The following is a 25234-nucleotide window of genomic DNA, read 5'->3' as shown; positions in this document are numbered from 1 at the left end:
GTCACCCAGGCTGGAGTGCAGTGGCACGATCTCGGCTCACTGCAACCTCCGCCTCCCAGGTTCAAGCGATTCTCCTGCCTCAGCCTCCCGAGTAGCCGGGACTACAGGCACGTGCCACCATGCCCGGGTAGTTTTTGTATTTTCAGTAGAGATAAGGTTTCACCATGTTGGCCAGGCTGGTCTCGAACTGCTGACCTCAGATGATCCTCCCACCTCGGCCTCCCAAAGTGCTGGGATTATAGGCGTGAGCCCCTGCGCCTGGCCATGTGGGCTCTTAACATGTGCTGTATGTCCGTAAAAGTTGAAAACAACATAGGAGGGTTTATGTAATGAAAAGCCACAAGACGCAGTCAGTCCTGCTCCTGAGAGCACCATGTTTAATCTTTTTCAGCTACCTTCCCTGGTGGCTCCCAGCTCTGTGTCACACAGCTGCACGCCGGCTCCGGCCTTATCAGCGGGAGCAGATACAACCTGCCGATGGCCTGTCTGGATGGATAAGGATCTCGCTCCCTGGTTCCGCTGCTCTCCTGGGTGCCCTCTCTAGTCTTACACGTGGCGTTTACAGCTTTCTTTCGTGTTCTATCTGTCACTGACAGAAGGGGGAGTGTCGCCTGTCAAGCTCTAAGTAAGAGGTCCTGTGGAGTGAGGTGGGTGGGTGGGCACAGCAGCTGGTGGGGGCCCTACCTGGCTTCTGGCGTTCCATGGTGTTCTCCTGGCTTGTCAGGCCGCCGGAAGAGGAGTCGCCGCTGGACGTTCCATCGTGGCTGAAGTGGGGATCAAGAGATAGCAGGGGGTGTGGGGCAGCCGTGTACCTGCAGGGGACGAGAGGAGACGTGCCCAGGGTGAAAGACCAGCCTGTGTCGAAAACCACCTGAGCCTCAGCCTTGCTCGCCAGTGGGGTTTTAGACACACGGGAGGCTCCGCCGTGGATGAGAGAGAGAAAGCTGTTAGCAAGGCTGGATGAGTAAGCCTGGAAACGTGCTATTAGCTGCGGGTCCGGGATGAGAGTCTCGCCTGGGAAGCCTGCCAGGGAGCTGGTGGTGGTGGGGCAAGGCAGGTTTCTCGGGGAAGGAGGGGGCAGAGGCTGCTTGGGCCGACAGCCCTACCCCTGGGCTCCTCTCAGGGGTCCCGTTTTCTGGCTGTGACATGGGGTGAATGTCCCCAGCAGCTACTGCCCCAGGCCTATCTCGGGCTGCCTTGCTCTCTGATGGAGACAGCAGGCTAGGGAAGCACTCATGGGTGCAGCAGGCCCTGAGTTGGGCAATTGGGGCTTCAAACCTCACCATGGCCTCTTGCTTAGACAGATGCAGCCACTTCCTAGCCCCGAGCCTGTTTCCTTAGCTGTCGAGAGGCAATAACAGTAAGCCCTTCTCAGGACTGAAGGATGCCCTGTCATGCCCAGTGTTTAGCCATGGGCTGACTCCTGACACATGGTAACTTGGGACACCTGGCTGATGGGCTAGAACTCTGTCCTTTCTACCACGGCCAGCTCACAAGGTAACATTTTCTACCTCATAGGGTTGGGGAGTGGATGGAATAAAGTTATCCCCTAGACAGAGGTCCTCCTGGAGATCGGCTTCACATACTCACAGGCAAGGCGAGGATTTAAGGGACGTGGTGGTAGAAGGCTCTCACTGTGCCCTCATGTCTCAGTGGCATTCTTTTTTCCTTTTTTTTTCTTTTTTGAGACGGGGTCTCGCTCTGTCAACCAGGCTGGAGTGCAGTGGCACAATCTCAGCTCACTGCAACCTCTGCCTTCCAGCTCAAGCGATCCTCCCACCTCAGCCTCCTGAGTAGCTGGTACTATAGGTGCATGTTACCATGCCCGGCTAATTTTTAGTATTTTTTGTAGAGATGGGTTTCACTATGTTGCCCAGGCTGGTCTCAAACTCCTGGGCCCAAGCGATCTGCCTACTTCAGCTTCCCAAAGCGCTGGGACTACAGGTGTGAGCCACCACGCCAAGCCCCAGCGGCCCTGTCTACAACCATGGGGTGAATCTTGTAGACACTTCCTAATGTCCAGTCCTCCCTGGATCACAGTTGGTCGTGGTAGAAAGTCTTCTCCCTGCCTCAGGTTGGTTCAGAGACAGGCCTGTGACACAATTTTGGCTGATGAGACATGAAGGGAGGTCAGAGTTATTAAGACGCCCACAAAACATTTCCAGTTCTCCACTTCCAAGCAGGTGGCAGGACACACTTCCGGGTGGTCCCTTGAGACTGGTTGAATGTGACCAGCGCTCGTAGCTGAGCTGTCAGGGAAGTGACTTGGAGTTGCTGGCTGCCTGGGGAGCCTGGGTCCTGCGAGGTCCCTGCCAACCAGCAGTGGAACTAAAGAGGGGGTTGAGAAATAAACTTTGCTGATTTAAGCCACAGAGACTTTCAGGTGTCTGTTACCCAGCACCGTCTGACTGAAACGGGGTAAGTCTGCCCAGAGGCTTCTGGGAAATCTCCTTGCTCCTAAGAGGAATGACAAGAAAAGATGGCCTCTCTTTGCCCTCCAGATGCTGTTGGGTCCAGATTTAACATCACAAGCTGCTGCTGCCCTCTTGCTACCAGCCTGCAGGTGAGGCCCACTCTGATGATGGAAGAGAGGAGGCAGAAGGAATCTGGCCCTTGAAAATGTGGTCAAGAAGCTGGGTTCACCCTCCCTGGAACCTGCCCTGCTCCTGAATTTCCTTTTCTGTGAGATAACAAATTCCTACAATGTTTGAGCCAAAGTTTGGTTGCTTCAGCCAGAAGTACCTCACTGACACAGGCCCTGTGCTCTGGGGGAGTTACTGAGCCTCCATTAGTAATGTTGATATTAGCCAGGCGTGGTGGCTCATGCCTGTAATCCTAGCACTTTGGGAGGCCGAGGTAGGCGGATCACTAGAGCTCAGGAGTTCGAGACCAGCCTGGCCAATATCGCAAAACCTCGTCTCTACTAAAAATACAAAAATTAGCCAGGTGTGGTGGTGTGTGCCTGTGACGTCCCAGCTACTTGGGAGGCTGAGGCAGGAGAATCACTTGAACCCGGGACGGGGGGGTTGCAGGTTGCAATGAGCTAAGATTGCGCCACTGTGCTCCAGCCTGGACGACAGAGTGAGAGTCCATTTCAAAAAAACAAAAGACAAACAAAAAAAAGTGTTGATATTGCAATTCCCTGGTTGTCTCCTGGCACCTGTACTTTCAACTTGGGAGGATCTGGCAGGGGGAGATGAGGTGATAAACTGGGATCCCCCAAGATGCCAAAGAGGAAGTAATTGACTTATTCAGGGTCATCCTGCCAGCTCAAAGCCAGGACTGTCTCTACAGAGACAGTCTAACCCCCTGGCTTCAACGCCCTGAGCACAGTAGAGGGGTGTTTCAAGGAGCACTGCACTCTCTGAAAACTCAACTTTACTCACTTGCCAGGAAAAAACACACCATCCTCCTTGCCCTTAACCAGACCTTGACCTCTGACACTTCCAGGAAAGGAAGACAGAGCCCAAACACAGGATGTACAAAACGTGAATTCTTACTTTTCTCAAAGTCTGAGGGCCCAGTTTCCAGCAATCAAAGGGATTTTACAAAAGCAACTTTGACTATAAGCAATCTTCACCTTACTAGCTGACTTCACACCTGGCTAGCTGCCTGGTAAAATGTGGCTCCATCCTTGCTGGAGATTGGAGTGTTGATGCACTTATTCAGTTTTCCCAAAAAGTTGCTGTGAAATCCTCAGCACTCAGGAAAAATGGCTAGGATGAGCCCGGGGAGAGCGGAAAGTCTGAGTGGCAGACGCTGCAGGCTGCTCCCCATGACTAGCCTCTCCTTCCTCCTTGGTAACAGAATCCCAACTGTATCTGGGGCAGCAATGAGACTGGATCACCAGACTACATGTCCCAGGATCCCTTGCAGCTCTGGCCAATGAGATAAAAGTGGAGGCGCCACACGTGACTTCCAGCTTCGAAGCCTCCTCACCAGTGTGCTGCGGGTGCCTTTGCCTCACCACCTCCTCAAGGCTACAGCTTGAAAAGCCACCTTGAACCAGGAGGCAAAAGGCCAAGGACAGCGATACCATCAAGGAGGAGGGGCCTGGTTTCCTGTCAATGTGGGGAAAGAAACAATCTTGTCAGAACTACTATTTTGTATACTATGCAGCTAAACCTAATCGTAACAGATAGACCCTTCTCTTTCATTGGGCATCTTTGACCTTGTTTCATCTCTCAGCTACTCTCCCCAATCAGACAACCTGTACTTTATCCAACCATGACTTCTCTTGCTAACAAGACTTTTTTTGTTTTTTTGAGACGGAGTCTTGACCTATTGCTTAGGCTGGAGTGCAGCAGTGACGCGAACTTCCACTTCCAGCTTTCAAGCGATATTCTCTTGCCTCAGCCTCCCAAGGGAAGACAGGCATGTGCCAAGATGCCAAGCTAATTTTGTATTTTTAGTAGAGATGAGGTTTCACCATATTGGCCAGGCTGGTCTCAAACTCCTCAAGTGATCTGCTTGCAACTGCCCACCTTGGCCTCCCAAAGTGCTGGGATTATAGGTGTGAGCCACTGTGCCCCACCCAACTAATAAGACTTTTTATCATCCCAATGCAAACTGACCTGTGTTGGCCATTCATTGGGATGCTGAACATATCCCATCCGGGACCATGTCTATCACTGTCCAATTTTGGTCAAACTGATTGGAAATCGGGACATCCCAGCATCTCATCACACACAGCTCTGGGGAAACATCTCTGGCAGTACAGAAGATCAAATTGCTGTCTTTAACCTCATCTGAGTAATTTTAAAGTAATTATCTCTTTTTGGAAGATAACTCACTTTATAGATAAAGGGTTTGGGGTTTTGGGAGGAGCTGACTAGCTGTGGTTTCAGGTGTCTCCAGGAAGAAGCTGGAGGTACTAACTCTGGGGAGGCACCTCACGGGGAGTAGGGTTGGGCTATGGGATGCTGGCTTGAGCTTCCCTTTTGGCCACAGAGGAAAGCACCAAGACAGACAGCACTGTGGGCAGGAGCCTAGCCGGGCAGAGCTCCCGCCTGCTCTGTCAGTCTGACACACCAACCGATGGAACAATAGACAGGTAAATGACAGGATGCCTGGGCAAAATGATGGTCAGATGATGTAGCCTTGTTGGCTGCCACCCCAGCAGTCATCACCTTCTCTGTTCCTGCTTGCCCAGATTCCACTCTGGCAGCCAGCCCTCTGTCAACGTGACTTGAGTAAATCCTGACAGTTAACACAGCCACAGGGGTGCAATGTAACCTTGCCAGGGGTTGAGGGGTGGGCAAATGATCCAGTTCCTTCCTTCCTTTTTTTTTTTGAGACAGAGTCTTGTTCTGTCACCCAGGCTAGAGTGCAGTGGCACGATCTCAGCTCACTGCAACCTCCGCCTCCCGGGTTCAAGTGATTCTCCTGCCTCAGCCTCCTGAGTAGCTGGGACTACAGGCACCTGCCACCGCGCCCAGGCTAACTTTTGTATTTTTAGTAGAGACGGGGTTTCACCATCCTGGCCAGGCTGGTCTCAAACTCCTGACCTCGTGATCCACCCACCTCGGCCTCCCAAAGTGCTAGGATTACAGGCTTGAGCCACCGAGCCCAGCCCCTTCCCTCTTAATTAATTAATTATTTTGGGACAGAGTTTCAGTCTGTCACCCAGGCTGGAGTGCAATGTTGCACACCTGGTTCACTGAAGCCTTGACAGCCCGGGCCCAAGCAATCCTCCCACCTCAGCCTCCCAAAGTGCTATGTCAGGGTCAGTCCTCTGGAACCATAGTCCTGGGTTCTCATCTTGGCTCTGTTACATCCTGGCAGAGACCTTAGCCAAGTGAATTCACCTCACTGAGCTATAGTTTTCCCTCCGTAAAATGAGGGTAATTAAACTACCCACCTCAAGGAGTTGCTGAGAGGAGTCGCTGAGATCACGCATAGAGATCAATGGAACTCAGAAACAGATCCACACAAGGATATCCAATTAATTCTGCACTCCCCCATTTTTGCCTTAAGGAACAAAAGCAGTTTTTGCCTTAAGGAACAAAAGCAGTACAGTGGAGTGGGGGTAACCTTTTCAATAAATAGCGCTGGAGTAAATCAGACAACCATAGGCAATCAAGGAACCTCAACCTAAACCTCTCACCTTATACAAAAATTAAAACAAAACTCAAAATGGATCATGGACTTAAATGTAAAACAGTAAAACTTCCAGAAAAAAACACGAGAAAATCTTCAGGACCCAGCACTAAGCAGAGTTCTTAGAAAACACCAAAAACCTGATCCATAAAATTAAAAAACAACAACAAAAAAAGATAATTTGGGCCTTATCAAAATAAAAAACTTAGGCTGGGTATGGTGGCTCATGCCCGTAATCCCAGCACTTTGGGAGGCCAAGGCAGGAGGATCACTTTAGCCCAGGAGTTTGAGACCAGCCTGGCCAACATGGCAAAACCCTGTCTCTACTAAAAATACAAAAACTAGCTGGGAGGGTTGTGCGTACCTGTAATCCCAGCTTCATGGGAGGTTGAGGCATGAGAATCGCTTGAACCTGGGAGGCAGAAGTTGCAGTGAGCCGAGATGGCACCCTGCACTCCGGCCTGGGCAACAGAGCAAGACTCTGTCTCAAAAAATAAATAAATAAATGCACAAAAATAAAAAATAAAAAAAAAAACTTTTGTTCTGTGAAAGACCCTGTAAAAAAGACAAACTAAAGGCTGGGAGGAAACATTTGCAAATTGCATATCTGACAAAGGACTTGTATTTAGAACGTCCAAAGAACTCTCAGACACTGAACACCATTGCATCCAATTAGAAGACGCACAAAAGACACGCACAGGCACTTCACTGAAGAGGATACAGGATTGGCAAATAAGGCATGAAAAGGTGTTCAACATCCTTAGCCATTAGGAACATGCACATGAAAATCACAGTGAGATATCGTTGCACACCTATCTAAATAGCTAAAATGAGAAACAGTGACAACGCCAAATGTGAGGATGTGGAGACCCGGATCACTCACGCTCTGCTGGTGGGAATGTCAAATGATACAGACACTCTGGAAAACAGTTTGGCAGTTCCTTTTCAAACTAAAAATGGACTTACCATACGGTAAGCAATTGTACTCCTGGGCATTTATCCCAGAGAAATGAAAACTTATTTTCATGCAGAAACCTGTATGCCTGAATGTACATGTTCACCACATGAATATTTATAATAGCCAAAACTCGGAAACTACCCAAATGTCTTTCTTTTTAAATTTTTTTAAAAATATATTTTTAATATTTTAAAAAACTTTATTTCAACCCAGGAGCATAGATTCAAAGTGTCCTGAATATGCACTCCCCCAAATGTCTTTTGAAACTGTGGTATAGGGTGAGTAGTTAAACTGTGGTATATCCAGACTATGGAATAAACAGCATAATGAATGAACTAGAGACTCGCGATAACGTGGATGAACCTTAAGGATATTCTGCTGAGTGAAAAAGACAACTTCTGAAGCATACGTACATCCAATTTCTTTTATCTAACATTCATCACGAAACAACAACAATTAAAGAAGACAGGCTGGGTGCGGTGGCTCACGCCTGTAATCCTAGCACTTTGGGATCTCCAGGTGGGAGGACGGCTTGAGGCAAGGTCTTCAAGACCAGTCTCGGCAACACAGGGAGACCTTGTCTCTATGAAAGAAAAGAAAAATTGGCTGGGTGTGGTGGTGCATGACTGCAGTCCTAGCTACTTGCGAGGCTGAGATGGGAGGACTGCTTGTGCCCAGGAGAGTGAGGCTTCAGTGAGCTATGATCGTGCCACTGCCCTCCAGCCTGGTTGACAGAGTGAGACTGTGTCTCCAAAAAAAAAAAAAAGAGCCTCAGAACAGATGAATGGTGAATGCTAGGGGTTAGGCATAGGGGGAGGAGATGGGTGTGGCTATAAAAGGATAGCGTGAGGCACCCCGTGATGGTTACACAAGACTTCACGTGTGATAAAATTGCGCACAGCTACAGACACACACACACAAATGAGTGCATGCATAACTGGTGAATTCCGAATAAGCTGTAGGCCTGTACCCATGTCAACCTCCTGCTTTGATATTGCGTTATAACCATACAAGATGTTAACAATAGGGGAGGCTGAGTGAAGGGTTCAGGCTCACAAGACCTCCCTGTATTTTTTTTCTTTTTTTTTTTTGAGATGGAGTTTTTGCTCTTGTTGCCCAGGCTAGAGTGTAGTGGCACAATCTTGGCTCACTGCAACCTCCACCTAGCGGGTTCAAGCGATTCTCTCGCCTCAGTTTCCTGAGTAGCTGGGATTACAGGCGCATGCCACCATACCCAGCTAATTTTTTTGTATTTTTAGTAGACACGGGGTTTTATCATGTTGGCCAGGCTGGTCTCGAACTCCTGACCTCAGATGATCCACCCACCTTGGCTTCCCAAAGTGCAGGGATTACAGGCATGAGCCACTGTGCCTGGCCACCTGTATGGTTTTTTTTTTGGCAACTTCCTGTGACTCAATAATTATTACAAAATAAAAAGTTAAAAGAAAATATAAAGGGAGATACCAAGATTTTAGGGAAAAACAAAAACAAAACAGTCCCCAAGAGCTTTCGGTAACACCACTGCCACCACCTTTGTTACTGGCAAGTTGCTCTAACTGCCATTTCCAACCTTAGCCCCTGCTGTCGCCTGGGTGCCCCCACACCCCGTGTCCCACACACACCAGATTCCTCTCCGATTCTCCCGTGTTTTACAGCGTCCTGCTTGTTCATGTCTGTGGCCTTTGCTCTGTTTGGAATGACTTTTTTTCTCCTCTCTGTGGAAAACTCCTATTAGTCCCTCAAAATTCTGTTCAGATGTCACCTCCTCCAGGCAGCCAGCCTAGACCTCCAGGGCTGGGCTGTGTTCCCTCTTCCTCTATTAGAGTGCTCATCAGAGTGCACGTGGTTTTCACCATCCTCTCCATCACGATCAGCAAGGGCTGACTACAGAATCCCCTCGTAACTGAGTATCTCAGATACTCCTCCTGGCACTCCAGAAAGCTCTTGAGACCCTTTGCTGAATGAAAGCTGAATGGTGTGGCTACTACAAGAAGAAACGGTGGGTATGTTTCCCCAGTTGAACAAGAGGCTTAGAATCTAACAACGGATGAGTGTGGCGACTCTCAGAGAATGGTCCCTGGTGCAGCACCCTGAACCTACTAGGTTAGAAATTCAGGGCTCAGGCCCAGTAATCTGTATTTTAACAAGTCCTCCTCTGGATGATTCCAATGCCTGCTAAAGACTGAGAACCGGCCGGGCGCGGTGGCTCAATCCTGTAATCCCAGCACTTTGGGAGGCCGAGATGGGCGGATCACGAGGTCAGGAGATCGAGACCATCCTGGCTAACACGGTGAAACCTCGTCTCTACTAAAATAATACACAAAAACTAGCCGGGCGAGGTGGCGGGCACCTGTAGTCCCAGCTACTCGGGAGGCTGAGGCGGGAGAATGGCGTAAACCCGGGAGGCAGAGCTCACAGTGAGCTGAGATCCGGCCACTGCACTCCAGCCTGGGCAACAGAGCGAGACTCTCGTCTCAAAAAAAAAAAAAAAAAAAAAAAGACTGAGAACCACTGGTTTGGTGGCCTGATTCCTTGTCTTAAGGTAGGTGGTTTCATTTTTTACTTTTTTTTTATTTTTTTATTTTTTTGAGACGGAGTCTCACTCTGTTGCCCAGGCTGGAGTGCAGTGGCCGGATCTCAGCTCACTGCAAGCTCCGCCGCCCGGGTTCACGCCATTCTCCTGCCTCAGCCTCCCGAGTAGCTGGGACTACAGGCGCCCGCCACCTCGCCCGGCTAGTTTTTTGTATTTTTTAGTAGAGACGGGGTTTCACCGTGTTAGCCAGGATGGTCTTGATCTCCTGACCTCGTGATCCGCCCGTCTCGGCCTCCCAAAGTGCTGGGATTACAGGCTTGAGCCACCGCGCCTGGCCAGGTGGTTTCATTTTTAACAAACCCACTCACTCCATTCTTTCATCCAATATATACCAAAGATCAGCCATGTGTCGAACTCTGTACTGTGTGATGGGAGGTCTTAAAGAGCACGCTTACGCTCTCTCTTTCTCGCTCTCTGACAGGTGCATACACATGCACGTGCGCAAGCACGCACACTCTTAGCTGGCTAATAAAGATGGAGAGTGCTCAAGGCCACGGTCAGCAAATACACAGGGAATTGGGGGGCAGTGCCTTGCCTCAAGAGGGAGCTCCAGAGAAGCATTCTGGAGAGGGGCACAGAAGCTTGAGTTGGTAGGACAGGGGGAGTGGGGGTGAGGCGTGTGAAGCACAATCAGGCCAAGGAAGGAATACCATCAAGGCTATGAAATGCAGACAGTCCCCCTAGGAAGCTGGGAGTGGCCAGTGTGGCTGACATGTGGCACTGCACAAGACTCGCAGGGTGCCAGGGGCCTTGGTGGCCACAGGGAGGGGCCAAAGCTGTGTCCTGAGGGCTCTGGGAGTGGTGAGAGGGTTTGGAGCAGGGGACACGCATGTTCAGATATAGAAAGATCTGGCCAGGTGCGGGGGCTCACACTTGTAATCTCAGCACTTTGGGAAGCTGAGGCGGGCGGATCACTTGAGGTCAGGAGTTTGAGACCAGTCTGGCCAACATGGTGAAACTCCGTCTCTACTAAAAATACAAAAATTAGCTGGGTGTGGTGGCAGGAGCCTGTAGTCCCAGCTACTCAGGAGGCTGAGGCAGGAGAATCACTTGAACCTGGGAGGCAGAGGTTGCAGTCAGCCAAGATCATACCACTATACTCTAGCCTGGGCAACAGAGCGGTCTCAAAAAAAAAAAAAAGACACAGAAAGATCCCTCTGGCTGTTAAGTGGAGGGCAGACCAGAGGAGGTGAGATGAAGGCTGGAAGCCCACTGTGGTGGCCTGGGCAAGAAAGCAGGGAAAGAAGGCAGGATGGGTGACACAGATGCTCAGGAGGAGGACCACTGCAGGGAGAAGGAGGAAGGGGACATTCACAGGAGGAGGCCCACAGCTCAGGCCCAAGGACTGGGATTGATGTGGCTGCCCCAGGGACCTGGGGGCGGAGGAAGAACAGAGGGCCCGAGGGCTGAAGGCAGCTGGGGAGTAAGCTCAGCCGGGGCCAGAGCCTGAAGGGCCTTGAATGCCAAGTTTATCCTGAGGACACTGAGGAGTCATGGAGGGTTTGGGGAGATCTCTCAGGCTGCCAGGTTGCAGATGGACACAAGCGGGCAGAACTGAAGCCTGAAAGATCTCGAAAACTGGGTAATGCTGGCAGCCGGGTCGTAGGGACTTAGGCCTGGAGAGAGTTAGATGCGTGGCCGTGCTGGATGGTGGACGCTCTTCCTTGACAGGTGTCAAGAGAACAGCAACCACAATTCTGCTGCAAGGAAAGCCAACGATGGGTCCCGCCCAGCCCGGCCCAGTTTCGCTCCAAAACATGAGACATAACCACCCCATGGGGCTGGGTCCTCTGAGGACCTTCAGGGGTCCAGAAACACCATAAAATAGCAAATAAAATTGTGGGGGTGTGCATTTCCTGGGGAAGAAGGAGCCACAGTTTTCATCAGATCCCTTAACATGAAAAGAATGGAGGAGGCTGACCTTTCTGGGGATGGCTTGTATCTCACGTAGGTGGCCGAGCTGGGGGTGGAGAAGCTCCCAGAAGGCTGTCGGTAGGGAGGGACTCTGTCGGCCCCTGCTGGTGATACTGTGTAAGGGGTTTCTGGGAAGCTGACAGGCCTGGAAGGAGACAAGGGGAGGAAGGAGGCGGAGGGTGAGTGGGAGGGTACCCCTGCCCTGGGAGGATGGACAGACAGACAGACGGACGGATGGACAGACAGACCTTTCCCCGCCCAGCCACATCCCTTCTGCTGTCCACTGCTCAGGAGGAAGGGGAGGATGCTGAGCACAGGGTGAGAGAAGCTGGGATGCCCCTCTGCCCCCTCTTCCCGGATCCATTACGGCTGCCCCCAACCCACAGCTTTTGCAGGCTGCCTAAGACCATTCTCGCCTCTGCCGCCCCGGGGACGAGATGTCCCTCTGCAAGTTGGATTCCTTCATTTTTGGGGAAAATTTTCTTTTTATCTTTTAATATATAATATCTTCAAAAGAGTATCTATAAGTTATATTTGTCATCATCATAAAACGAACTCCCTGAAGGTACCACCCAACCCTGGGACTAGAACGGTGGTGATAATATCTATCCGTGGGCTTCCCCACTTCCATTTCCCTGCCTCCTCCAGGAAGAAATCACTGTCCTAAATTTTGTGCTTATCAGTCCCTTCACCTTAAAAATAACAGAGTTTTTTTTTTTTTCAGAGATGAAGTATTGCTCAGTCTGGGGTGCAGTGGTGCAATCACAGCTCACTGCAGCCTCCAACTCCTGGGCTCAAGCCATCCTCCCACCTCAGCCTCTTGGGTGGCTGGGACCACAGGTGTGCATCACGCCTGGCTAATTTTTAATAAATGTTTTTTATAGAGTCAGGGTTCCGATATGTTGCCCAAGCTCTCTAACCCCTGGCCTCAAGCAATGCTCCTGCCTTGACTTCCCACAATGTTGGGATTACAGGCGTGAGCCACTGTGCCCAGCCTAAAAAAGCAGAGCTTTAATCATCTACTTAGTATAGTGAATTTCTAACTCAGATGCTGAGCTCCCCAGCACTGGGTCCCAAACAAGAGGCCTATGGTGAAAGCTGAAGGGAAGGAGGGAGGGAGGAACAAGGGAGACATAAGGATAAGAAGGAAGGTCGAAAGCCTGAGGTGATGAAGAGGATGGAAGAAATAGTGCGGAGAGGGAGGGGCGGAGGATAGGTGTGGGCCGGTGGGGATTGGGAAGTGCTTGGCCCCCTGCAAGTGCTTACCTCTTGCTGTGCAGTGGCTGGGACTCCCGGAAGGGGACTATGGGGGTCTGCTTCGGGGGCCGGCTCAGGGACTGGGCGTGGCCGGGGGTGGTTGGAGTGGCCCACTTGGAGGCTGGTAGAGAGTTATGGGATGCGGGCCCGCTCCACTGCCAGGGAGCATTGCTGCGGTATGGGGGCCGGCCCCCAGGAGTGACGCTTTCCTGCTCCGTCTTGGGCTCCGAGGTATTCATGTCATAGGTCTCCGGCCAACCCCTGGGGAGAAAAACTGCGTTATTCAGAAAGACTCCAGCCCACCAACATGTGGGCCTGCTGTCTAGGCTGGGTTTTCCTGGCCCAATACAAACTGGGATGGCCTATTTTTTTTTTTTTTTTTTGAGACAGAATCTTGCTCTGTCACCCAGGCTGGAGCAGAGTGGCACGATCTTGGCTCACTGCAACCTCTGCCTCCCGGGTTCAAGCGGGTTCCGGCTAATTTTTGTATTTTTAGTAGAGAAAGAATTTCACCATGTTGGCCAGGCTGGTCTTGAACTCCTGACCTCAGGTGATCCACCTGCCTCGGCCTCCCAAAGTGCTGGGATTACAGGAGTGAGTCACTGCGCCTGGCTGGGGATGGTCTATTTTAAAAGTCGAGTGAATACCCCTTAAAATGGTCTGAAACTTACCAGCTCAGAGTCTTCAACCAGGATGGGACCCAACACAGGGGCTCCGACTGCTTGGCCCTTTCCACCTCATCTCTTCTCCCCTCCTCCCACTCTCTCTGTTCCCTCCCCTCGCTTCTACCTGACCCAGACCACACGGCTGCCAGTGTCCTCCACGGACTTGCCTGGCCCCCCTTAGCGGTCCTCAGGGCCAGAAAGGCAGATGTCCTCAGAATCAAAGGACAGTAACTGCCTTGTTCCAAAGAATCTTAAAGGCAGCTGGAAGAGGAGCAGGTGACCTACTTTGCAGGGTGGTTTAAAAAAAAAAAAAAAAAAAGCCCTGAAATCCACAACCTTGAAATAGATGCAGAGAGCCTATGACTCCCGCTAGACCAGGCTGGCACATGCACCGCGGTGCTCCTGGCTTGAGGTAGGGAGATCCGCCGGCTGGGCTGGCATTCTCCACTGCCACTGCAGCGCCACACGGGAGGGGTCCCTGAGCTGTGCTCATGAAATCCACCTTCCGGCAGCTATGAGAGCTGAGCTCAGAGGAGCCTTCAGCCTGGAAACTCCCATGCGCCCATCAAGCTGATCCTCTGAGGGTCTCCTGAGTTCCCTGGAGCCACCCAGTTCATGGCCATCCAGCAAAAGGTCTGGTGGATACGGTGGTTCGGAGGCTGCTATGGTCTGGATGTGGGTTCCCCCAAAAGTCATGTGATGGAAACTTAACCCCCAATGCCACTGTTGGGAGGTAGGGCCTGGTGGGAGGAGCTTAGGGCAGAGCCCTCATGAATGGATGAATGCTGCTATAGAAAGGGCTTGCGGGAGTGGGCTCTCTCTCTCTTCTGCTCTTCTGCTGTGTTTGGACATGGCGTTCCTGTCCTCCAGAGGTCACAGGTTCAAGGCACCATCATGGAAGCAGAAAGACCAGGCCCTATCCTGCCAGTGCCTGGATCTTGAACCTGTAGCCCCCCCCAACTGTGAGAAATGTATTTCTGTTATCAGTTATCCGATCTCATGTATTCTGTCAAAGATGCACAAAACAGACTAAGACACAGGTGGATGCGCTCTGGCACCCAGGGCTTGACACATTGCACCCCTTGGTAGCACCATGGCTGGAACTGACCCTTGGCAGTGTCTTCTGGCTGTCTCTTTGGATTGGCAGCTGCCAATGTCTCACCAGGCACCAGGTGAGGAACAATAACAATATGAATGTCTAACAGAGCCTGTAGACATGCCAGGCCTGGGCAGAGGTGGGGACAGGTATCATCACTGTCTCTGGGCAGTGCACACCTGCCATTCCTGCCTGCCTGGTGTCTCTCCCCTTACCCCCTCTCTCCTGATAACAGGTCTTTGTTAATATGGGCTCTGGGTGGGGCTGACCCCACTTCTTGGCTCCGGGTATGAGCATGTGACCCAGGTCTGACCAATCAGAAGTTTTCTCCAAGCCCCCACCCCAACACGATGACTAGCACAGAATTGTCCTGCGCTCTAGGCAGGGCCAACAAGAGATTACGAGCATCAGTTGTTTGTTCTTTTTGAGATGGAGTCTTGCTCTGTCACCCAGGCTGGAGTGCAATGGTGAAATCTCGGCTCACTGCAACGATTCCTGTGCCTCAGCCTCCTGAGTAGCTAGGACTACAGGCACGTGCCACCACACCCAGCTAATTTTTGTATCTTTAGTAGAAATGGCATTTCACCATGTTGCCCAGGCTGGTGTCGAACGCCTGACCTCAAGTAATCCATCTTCCTTGGCCTCCCAAAGTGCTGGGATTACAGGCGTGAGCCACCACACTAAGTCCTTTTTTTTTTTTTGAGATAGAGGTGGGTGGATCACCTGAGTTCAGGAGTTCAAGACCAGCCTGGCCAACATGGTGAAACGCCATCTCTACTAAAAATACAAAAATTAGCCAGGCATGGTGGCATGTGCCTATAATCCCAGCTACTAGGGAGGCTGAGGCAGGAGGATCACTTGAACCTGGGAGGCGGAGGTTGCAGTGAGCCAAGATCATGCCACTGCACTCTAGCCTGGACAACGGAGCAAGACTCCATCTCAAAAAAAGAAAAAAAAAATGAAGGCAGCATGCAGCATGGTGCAGTACAGAGCCAGGGCTGCGGGGCCAGATGGCTGGTTCAGATTCTAGCCCGGTTATCACCTATACGGGTTTGCATGAGGAATTCTCTTCTCAGAGTCCCAGTTTCCTAATCTGTAAGATGGGGCTGGCTGTGAGCATTCTCTGAGCGTTAGCAGAGTCTGCACGTGCCAAGTGCTTAACAACTTAGAGCTGATGCGGTTGCCTACTCCGACTGATTCTAAGGACAGTCTGCCTGCTTTTCCCATAAACAGAAGCAAAAGCCTCGCTTCCGCTTTCTGAAATCCAGCCAAACCACCTTGGGGCTCTGGAAAAGATTCTGCTCCAGCTCCTCCCGGCTCTCGCCCTCCCCAGTGATCTGAAAATGACCATCATCTAAATCATCAAGAGTTCAGCAAATAATGAAGGTTCCTGGGGCTCACCCCAGATTACATGTAACAGAATCTCCACTGAGGCAGGGCCCAAGGATCTGCATTTGACTGAGCTGCCTGTGATGATGTTGATACACAGTAACATTTGAGAAGGCCTGCTTCATGGATTGATTAAAAAAAAATTTTTTTTTGAGATGGAGTCTTGCTCTGTCACCCTTGTTGGAGTGCAGCGGCACGGTCTTGGCTCACTGCAGTCTCCACTTCCCGGGTTCAAGTGATTCTCCTGCCTCAGCCTCCTGAGTAGCTGGGATTACAGGCCCGCCACCACGCCCGGCTGATTTTTGTATTTTTAGTAGACACTGGGTTTCACCATGTTGTCTAGGCTCGTCTCGAACTCCTGATCTCAGGTGATCCACCTGCCTCGGCCTCCCAAAGTGTTGGGATTACAGGCATGAGCCACCGTGTTGGACCCCTGAATTGTTTTTAAGGATTAAAATGACATAAGACGCATCCCTATTTCCCACTCCCATCCTCCAGTTTCAACTACCGGAAGCAACCACTGCTCCCAGTGTCTTACGCATTCTTTCAGAAATACCTTATGCAGGAAAGCAAAATATTATTTAAAATAGTAACAAAGTCAAGGCACAGTGGCTCATGCCTATAATCCTAGTACTTTGGGAGGCTAGGGTGGAAGGATTACTTGAGCCTAGGAGTTCGACCCCAGCCTAGGCAACATAGGGAGGCCCTGTCTCTATAAAAAAATTTTAAAAAATTATCTGGGCATGGTAGCACATGCCTATGGTCCCAGCTACTTGGGAGACAGAAGAGGGAAGATCACTTGAGCCTGGCAGGTCAAGGATGCAGTGAGCCACGATCACACCACTGCATTCTAGCCTGGGCAACAGAGTGAGACTATCTCAAAAAAATTAAATAGGCCGGGCACAGTGGCTCACGCCTGTAATCCCAGCACTTTGGGAGGCCGACATGGGCAGATCACGAGGTCAGGAGATCGAGCCCATCCTGGCTAAAACGGTGAAACTCTGTCTCTACTAAAAATACAAAAAAAAATTAGCCGGCCATGGTGGCAGGCGCCTGTAATCCCAGCTACACGGGAGGCTGAGGCAGGAGAATGGCGTGAACCCGGGGGGCGGAGCTTGCAGTGAGCCGAGATCGCGCCACTGCACTCCAGCCTGGGCAATAGAGCGAGACTCCGTCTCAAAAAAAAAAAAAATTAAATAAATAAAATAAAATAGTAATACAAAGACTAGCACGTTATACCTCTGTATAGTATCTTGCTTTTTTTTTTTTTTTTTCTATTCTCAATTAACAATATATTGGCCGGGTGCAGGGGCTGATGGCTGTAATCCCAGCACTTGGGGAGGCTGAGGCAGGTGGATCGCTTGAGGTCTAGAGTTTGAGACCAGCCTGGCCAACATGGAGAATTACCCTCTCTACTAAGATACAAAAATTAGTTGGGTATGGTGGTGGGCTTTTGTAATCCCAGTCAGTTGGGAGGTCGAGGCAGGAGAATTGCTTGAACCCGGGAGGCTGAGGTTGCAGTGAGCTGAAATCGCACCACTGCACTCCAGCCTGGGCAAGGAGAGTAAAACTTCGTCTAAAAAAAGAAGAAAAACAAAACATAACAAACAAAACTTCAGCCTTGTGGCCCAGGGGTAGGAGGAAGACACTGTGCATTCTCCTCCGTGTCTGAGAGGGAGAGCATGGGGTCGGCGTGCAAGCCATGCAGCCTGGCTGGTAGCAGTGATGGCACTTCTGTCCCGTCCTCACTGCTCCCCTCAGAGTTCACTGCAACAGACATTTGAGCCAGGGTTGCATCAAGAGGCTGGAGAGAGCCCAGGGCCAGGGTTATCAGCCCTGCAAATGAGGTCAGCTACACACCTCTGCATTTGAAAAACAACAAAAACCACCCAAGTCCTGACCCACGCCCACCCCTGCAAATGGGAGATCCTGTTTCAGCAGCCGCCTTGCAAAGGGAGCAGGAGGGAAGGCCTTCCTCCCAAACAGGGCAGGGAGAACTTGTCTGTCTGGTTGTACTCTTCCTGGCCCTGTCTCCCCAAAGCTGGAGAACCGCTGACTTTTCTTTGCGTTTCATTTGGCCCTACCTGCATGTTTGGGGTGGCAGTCATGCGACGGGCGAGCTGGCTTATCGTGTGCACCCATGGGAGTGTGTGGAGAAGGATGCGTGTCCTTCCCCGAGAGGCGTAGTCACCAGGGCATTTGCCTGTGGGGTTATCTGGCCTTGACTTGCCCCTGCAGAGATCTGAGCAGGTGTGGCTGTGCTTTGGCTCCGGGCAGAGGAGGAAGGCGGCAGGGGAAGAGGGCTGGGAACGGGAGATACCTGGGGCATGACTGGAGTCCTGAGGCTGAGCCATCGGGGGTGTGGGTAGGGGTGGCCACACCCTCAGGTTCAGGGTTTAGGCCTGCCCAGAACTGTCCCCCACCAAGTGAAGAGAGAGCAAGCACGACTCAGGAAGGTGAGGGTGGGGAAATCACTCACATGCCCGTGTATTAATAGCTCGTGATGGCTTTCGGAGACCGCACAGTATAATGGAGGCAGGCCAACCTGGATTTGAATTTTCTTTGCTGCTTACTAGCTGTGCAACACGGCAAAGTGATTTGTTTGCCTGGGCCTCGGTTTTCTCATCTATAAAGCAGAGATCACACCAGCCCTGGTGTGAGCCCAGCAAGGTCATCTGTGAATACGGTACTCATCGTCACCCCATCTTGTGTCCTCCTCTTGGCTCAATCTGCTACAGCCACGCAGGTCCTCTTTCTGGTCTGTCTCTGAGCCAAAGGCCTTTGCTCTCACCTTCGGGCCTTCCCAGACCACCCTGTCCAATGTGGGTTATGTGCCCTTTACAGTCCTCACATCCAGTACCTCAGCACCAGTGTCTCTCAAGCGCCTCCTATAGGCCAAGTACTGTCCTTTTTTTTTTTTTTTCCTGAAGTGTAGTCTCGCTCTGTCACCCAGGCTGGAGTGTAGTGGCGCAATCAGCTCACTGCAACCTCCGCCTCCTGGGTTCAAGTGATTCTCCTGCCTCAGTCTCCCGAGTAGCTGGGATTACAGGCATGCGCCACCATGCCCGGCTAATTTTTGTATTTTTAGTAGAGACAGGTTTCACCATATTGGCCAGGCTGGTCTCGAACTCCTGACCTTGTGATCTGCCCGCCTTGGCCTCCCAAAGTGCTGGGATTACAGGCGTGAGCCACCGAGCATGGTTTTTTTTTTTTTTTTTTTTTTTGAGAAAGCTTCAGTGCAGTGGTGTGATCATGGCTTACTGCAGTCTCAGCCTCCTACCTCATCCTGAGTAGCTGAGACTACACGCATGTGCCATCATACCTAGCTAATTTTTAAAAATTTGGGCTGGGTGTGGTGGCTCACACTGTAATCCCAGCACTTTGGGAGGTCAAGATGGGCGGATCACATGAGGTCAGGAGTTTGAGACCAGCCTGGCCAACATGGTGAAACCCTGTCTCTGCTAAAGATACAAAAATTAGCTGGGTGTGGTAGTGCATGCCTGTAGTCTCAGCTACTCAGGAGAATGAGGCAGAAGAATTGCTTGCACCCAGGAGGCGGAGCTTTCAGTGAGCTAAGATCATGCCACTGCACTGTAGTCTGGGCAACAAGAGTAAAACTCTGTCTCAAAAAAAAAAAAAAATTGTTATAGTGGCGAGGTCTTGCTATGTTGCCTAGGCTGGTCTCAAACTGCTGGGCTCAAGTGATCCTCTGGCCTTGGCCTCCAAAAGTGCTGAGAGCCACCAGCACTCCACAGTCACAAGCCATTCACTGGGTCTGGCCTGTCCTATGTGCTTTACAAGTTGGATCTCTTCAACTTCACAAATGCTCTTGTGGAAAGGACGTTCTTGTCCTTATTTTACAAATGAGGAAACCAGGCACAGGGTGGCGAGGCCACTTCCCTAGGGATGCAGGTAACAAGGGGAAGAGCTGGGCTTCAAACCTAGACAGCCTGCCTCACTGCAGAGCCTGCCTCCCCCGCTATGCTCTCCTGCCTCCCCACTCTGGGATCTGAAATCATCTCATTCATTTACTTGTTTACTGTTTGTCTCCCCTGACCCACTGGGGCCTCACTCTATGAGGCCAAGGCCTCGGCTGTCCTCTGTGCACAGCTTCCAAAGCTGGGAACATGGTGCATCTCTCTCATTGGTCACTTCTGGAGGTTGCTAGGGACCAACTCATTATTCTGAAAACTGTTTTTATCTTGCCTTCTCTGTACAAATTATACCTCAGGGTAACTGAACGGTTACTGAAAGAAAGCTCTTTTTAGAAGCATTCCAACCAATACGTGAAGAAGGAACGACAGAATGAAGATGGCACTCGTCTGCAAGCTGTCATGAAATGATGGATCTAGGCAGTGCCTAGCAGTGGCTGCTTGGCTGTGAAACAGGGCTGAAGGGGACGTGTGGTGATGCTAGGTGCCGCTGTCTGAAGCCTATGCTCGCCTTTCGTGTCACTTGCAGAGGGACACCAGGCACGCAGTGCCTTCTTGCAGAAGCATACCTGCGGCCGAAAGACATCACACTGGGGCTTGAGCAAGCTTCGATCTTTGACTCTAGTTTACAGAAAATACCAGTGGTGGAGCAACAGGCTAAAGAACACCATGGGGAGGCCGCCAGCTAAAGCCAGGAAGTGGGAAATTCCAAGGACAGGTAACCTGGTTTTTTTCCAAAACAAACTGCAAGGAAAAGGCGAGGCGTGGTGGCTTATGTCTGTAATCCCAGCACTTTGGGAGGCTGTGGCGGGCAGATCACCTGAGATCAGGAGTTCAAGACCAGCCTGGGAAGCATGGTGAAACCCCATCTCTACGAAAAACACGAAATTTAGCCAGGCATGGTGCTGCACGCCTGTTGTCCCAGCTAATCAGGAGGCTGACACAGGAGAATCACTTGAACCCAGGAGGCGGAGGTTGCAGTGAGCCGAGATTGTGCCACTGCACTCCAGCCTGGGTAACAGAGCGAGACTCTGTCTCAAAGGAAAAAAAAAAAGAGCCTCGAGAGATACATCAATCAAATGCAATAGGAGAATTCTTTTTTTGTTGAGACGGAGCTTCATTCTTGTTGCCCAGGCTGAGTACAATGGTGCAATCTCAGCTCACCGCAACCTCTGCCTCCCGGATTCAAGCGATTCTCCTGCCTCAGCCTCCTGAGTAGCTGGGATTATAGGCATGCGCCACCACGCCCAGCTAATTTTGTATTTTTAGTAGAGACAGTGTTTCTCCCTGTTGATCAGGCTGGTCTTGAACTCCCACCTGGTGATCCGCCCACCTTGGCCTCCCAAAGTGCTGGGATTACAGGCGTGAGTCACCGTACCCTGCCTAATAGGAGAATGCTGATGAACAACTGTTAAAAAAAAAAAAAAAAAGAGATGAGGTCTCCCTCTGTTGCCCAGGCTGAAGTGCAGTGGCACAATCATGGCTCCCTATACCTTTAGCTTCCTGGACTCAAGTGATCCTCCCACTTCAGCCTGAAAATAGCTGGGGTTACAACTGCACAATTTTTTTTTCCTTTATGCAGAGATGCAGACATGGGGATCTCACTGTGTTGGCTAGGCTGGTCTTGAACTCCTGGCCTCAAGTGATCTTCCCACCTCAGCCGCCCAAAGTGTTGATTATAGGTGTGAACCCAGCCTAGATAGTTGACACTAAGAAATTACTGTTGGCTGGGCACAGTGGCTCACGCCTGTTAACCCCAGCACTTTGGGAGGCCGTGGCGGATGGATCATGAGGTCAAGAGATTGAGACCATCCTGGACAACACGGCGAAACCCCATGTCTACTAAAAACACAAAAAATAGCTGAGCATGGTGGCATGTGCCGGTAGTCCCAGCTACTTGGGAGGCTGAGGCAGGAGAATCGCTTGAACCCGGGAGGCAGAGGTTGCAGTGAGCCGAGATCGCGCCAATGCACTCCAGCCTGGCAATAGAGCGAGACTCCATCTCACAAAAAAAAAAAAAAAAAAAAAAAAAAACGAAAGAAAAAGAAAATACTGTTAAGGTCAGGTGTGGTGGCTCAAGCCTGTAATCCCAGTACTTTGGGAGGCCCACGCAGGCAGATCACGTGAGGTCAGGAGTTAAGACCAGCCTGGCCAACATGGGGAAACTCTGTCTCTACCAAAAAATACAAACATTAGCTGGGCATGGTGGCACATGTCTGTACTTCCAGCCTCTCGGGAGGCTGAGGCTGAGGCAGGAGAATCGCCTGAACCGGGAGGTGGAGGTTGTACTGAGCCGAGATGGTGCCACTGCACTCCAGCCTGGGCAACAGAGTGAGACTCCATCTCAAAAAAAAAAAAAAAATAATAATAATAATAAAATAAATAAATAAATAAAACAAACAAAAAAGAAATACATGAAATTACTGCTAAATTTGTTAGGTGTAATTTTTTTAAAAAGGTCTTTATCATATAGAGGCGCATTCCAGGATCTGGAATTGTTTTAGATAATCTAAGGTGACAGGTGGGGCAGGAAGAGGATATGGAGATAATACAACAAAAAAACGAAAACCTGGCCGCATGTTGGTAAGTGCTCAGAGGGCCCAGTATACTTTTGTTCCCCCCAGTAGGATATTTCCTTTTCTTTCTTTTTTTTCTTTTTTTTTGAGAGGGAGTCTTGCTCTCTCTCCCAGGCTGGAGTGCAGTGGCGTGACCTCGGCTCACTGCAACCTCCGCCTCCTAGGTTCATGCCATTCTCCTGCCTCAGCCTCCTGAGTAGCTGGGACTACAGGCGCCCGCCACTACGCCCGGCTAATTTTTTGTTTTTTTTTTGTTTTTTTTTTTTTTGAGACAGAGTCTAGCTCTGTTGCCCGGGCTGGAGTGTAGTGGCCAGATCTCAGCTCACTGCAAGCTCCACCTCCCGGGTTTATGCCATTCTTCTGCCTCAGCCTCCCAAGTAGCTGGGACTACAGACGCCCGCCACCTCGCCTGGTTAGTTTTTTGTATTTTTTAGTAGAGACGGGGTTTCACCGTGTTAGCCAGGATGGTCTTGATCTCCTGACCTCGTGATCCGCCCGTCTCGGCCTCCCAAAGTGCTGGGATTACAGGCTTGAGCCACCGCACCCAGCCAATTTTTTGTATTTTTTAGTAGAGACGGGGTTTCACCATGTTAGCCAGGATGGTCTCGATCTCCCGACCTCGTGATCCGCCCATCTCGGCCTCCCAGAGTGCTGGGATTACAGGCATGAGCCACTGCGCCCAGCCTTATTTCTTTTTAATTTTGGTGGGTACATAGTAGGTGTATATATTTATGGGGTACATGATATGTTTTGATACTTGTAATACACTTTATGTTTGAGATGTTCCATTAAAAAATGAAACAGCATGGGGAGGCTCAGCACTTTGCGAGGCTGAGGCAGGCAGATCACCTGAGGTCAGGAATTCAAGACAGTCTGAGCCACATGGTGAAACTCCGTCTCTACTAAAAATACAAAAATTAGCTGGGCGCAGTGGCACGCGCCCGTAGTCCCAGCTACTTGGGAGGCTAAGGTAGGAGAATCGCCTCAACTCAGGAGGTGAAGGTTGCAGTGAGTTGAGATCACGCCACTGCACTCCAGCCTGGGTGACAGAGCGAGATTCCATCTTAAAACAAAACAAAAAAACAAAACAAAAGAAATAAGTCACCTACCAGCTTCCCACTGTGAGTGGAATAAAACCTAAGCTTCTCCCATGGCTCATGAAGCCCACACCATCTGCCTGGTCACCTCTCTGTCCTTTGCTCCCAGCTCTCACTCCTGCTTGTTCTGCTCCAGCCACACTGGCCTCCCTGCACTCCAGGAATGCACCACCCATGTACACTGGGGAGGCTGTGTCCTGGCCAGTTCCTGTCAGGAGCCCGCTGACCAGAAAACCACATGGCTGCCTCCCCATGGAGCCTCACAGAGCCTTCTCTGCCCGCCTTGTAAGCAGCTCTCCCACTATGCTGCAGCCGCTTCGTTACCCTGCTTTAATTCCCTTCTGAGACTTCACACTACCTGATCCTGTATGACACACCTATTTCTTCACGGCCTGTCTTTCTCTGTAGAACACAAACCCCAAAGGAGCAGGCACTTTGTTGTGGTCACTTTGAACAGAGCTTGCACATAGTAGGGGCTCAATAAACACATTTTGAACAAATGAATGAAGTGTGGGGGGCCCACAGGCAAGCGACTATTAACATCCTGTGCTTCATGTAGAAAACAGGAAGAATGAGGTTCTCCCTTGACAGGGCAACTGTGGAGATTAAATGGGATCATGCATATATGAAGGGTTAAACCAGTAACTGGTATACAGTAAGCGCTCTGTAGATGCGCCCTCCCCATCCTGTCACCGTTGCCATTATTCCTGCCTAGAAGGGCCTGCCTATCCCTCCTCTATTGGGACCTCAAGTGACAGTGCCACGGAGGTCTCATGCCAGCGATCTGGGAGCTGCCACCCACCACCTGGCTGAAAGGTGGAGGCCCTTACCTCCGGGGTGTGCCGTCCTCGAAAGGCGGGATGATGACCACCTTCACGGTGACAGAGGTGCGCAGCAGGTCGATCATCTGGTCGTGGGTCAATGTGACCACGGCCACCTTGCAGATCTCCACCAGTCGGCTGCCCTGCCGGAGACCAGCCTGCCAGGCGAACCCGTAGTCCTCGACCTCGGCCACCGTGCCGTCATACTTCACGTGGAAGCCCAGCTGCCCGAGCCCGTTCCGCCGCAGCGTCATGTCCACCGTCTCCCAGCCATTGGTCATCACCTGCAGGCCACAGGCAGGATCGAGCCTCAGAAGCTGCCTGGGTCAGCTTCCCCGCTTTGAGGTCAAAACTGCTGACTCCCTTCTATTAATACCTTCCTGGGCGATGGCAGGAGACCTGAAGGCGGAACATGCACCTGGTTCCAGCCCGGCTTCCTGATTTCTGGAGGGGAAATGTGGCTATGCGACCCAGTGGCTTCTAACCTTGCAGAGACATTAGCGGTCATGAGCTACGGCTCCAAAGGCCCCGACCTCCCTCGTTCTTGGGGTCAGTGGGATTGCACTTCCTGGCTCCTTGGTGGTTGGGTGGGGCCCCGGGACTTGTTTTGGCCAATGAATTGCGAGTGGCACTGGCACGTCCTCTGGGCTGCCGTATTTGTTTATTTTATCGTTATTATTTATTTTTGAGACAGAGACTCACTCTGTCACCCAGGCGGGAGTGCAGCGGCATGATCTCAGCTCACTGCAATGTCTGCCTCCTGGGTTCAAGCGATTCTCCTGCCTCAGCCTTCCGAGTAGCTGGGATTACAAGTGTGTGCCACCACGCCTGGCTAAT

General features: G+C 51.0%; 1 protein-coding gene and 1 long non-coding RNA gene across 7 annotated transcripts in view; one reads left to right on the top strand and one right to left on the bottom strand.

Moving 5' to 3' along the window:
- The window catches only part of SIPA1L3 (signal induced proliferation associated 1 like 3), a 313577-nt gene that overhangs the window by 57958 nt on the left and 230385 nt on the right, over positions 1 to 25234 (bottom strand). For all 6 annotated transcript variants that reach the window (XM_033226049.1, XM_033226046.1, XM_033226044.1 and 3 more), the window contains 4 exons: positions 24407 to 24681; positions 12831 to 13082; positions 11572 to 11709; positions 685 to 812 (listed from right to left, as the gene is read on the bottom strand). In XM_033226049.1, coding sequence (XP_033081940.1) covers positions 685 to 812; positions 11572 to 11709; positions 12831 to 13082; positions 24407 to 24681 — 793 coding nt within the window. The remainder of the gene's footprint in view (positions 1 to 684; positions 813 to 11571; positions 11710 to 12830; positions 13083 to 24406; positions 24682 to 25234) is intronic.
- On the top strand, positions 536 to 2711 carry LOC117092462. Its single transcript, XR_004440822.1, has 2 exons — positions 536 to 647; positions 2502 to 2711. It is a non-coding gene; the product is annotated as an uncharacterized LOC117092462 (long non-coding RNA).

Source organism: Trachypithecus francoisi, unplaced genomic scaffold (assembly GCF_009764315.1).
Source record: "Trachypithecus francoisi isolate TF-2019V2 unplaced genomic scaffold, Tfra_2.0 Lachesis_group12, whole genome shotgun sequence".
Lineage (NCBI taxonomy): Eukaryota > Metazoa > Chordata > Mammalia > Primates > Cercopithecidae > Trachypithecus > Trachypithecus francoisi.
Note: the sequence above shows the minus strand (reverse complement) of the source record. Positions and strands in the feature narration are given on the sequence as shown.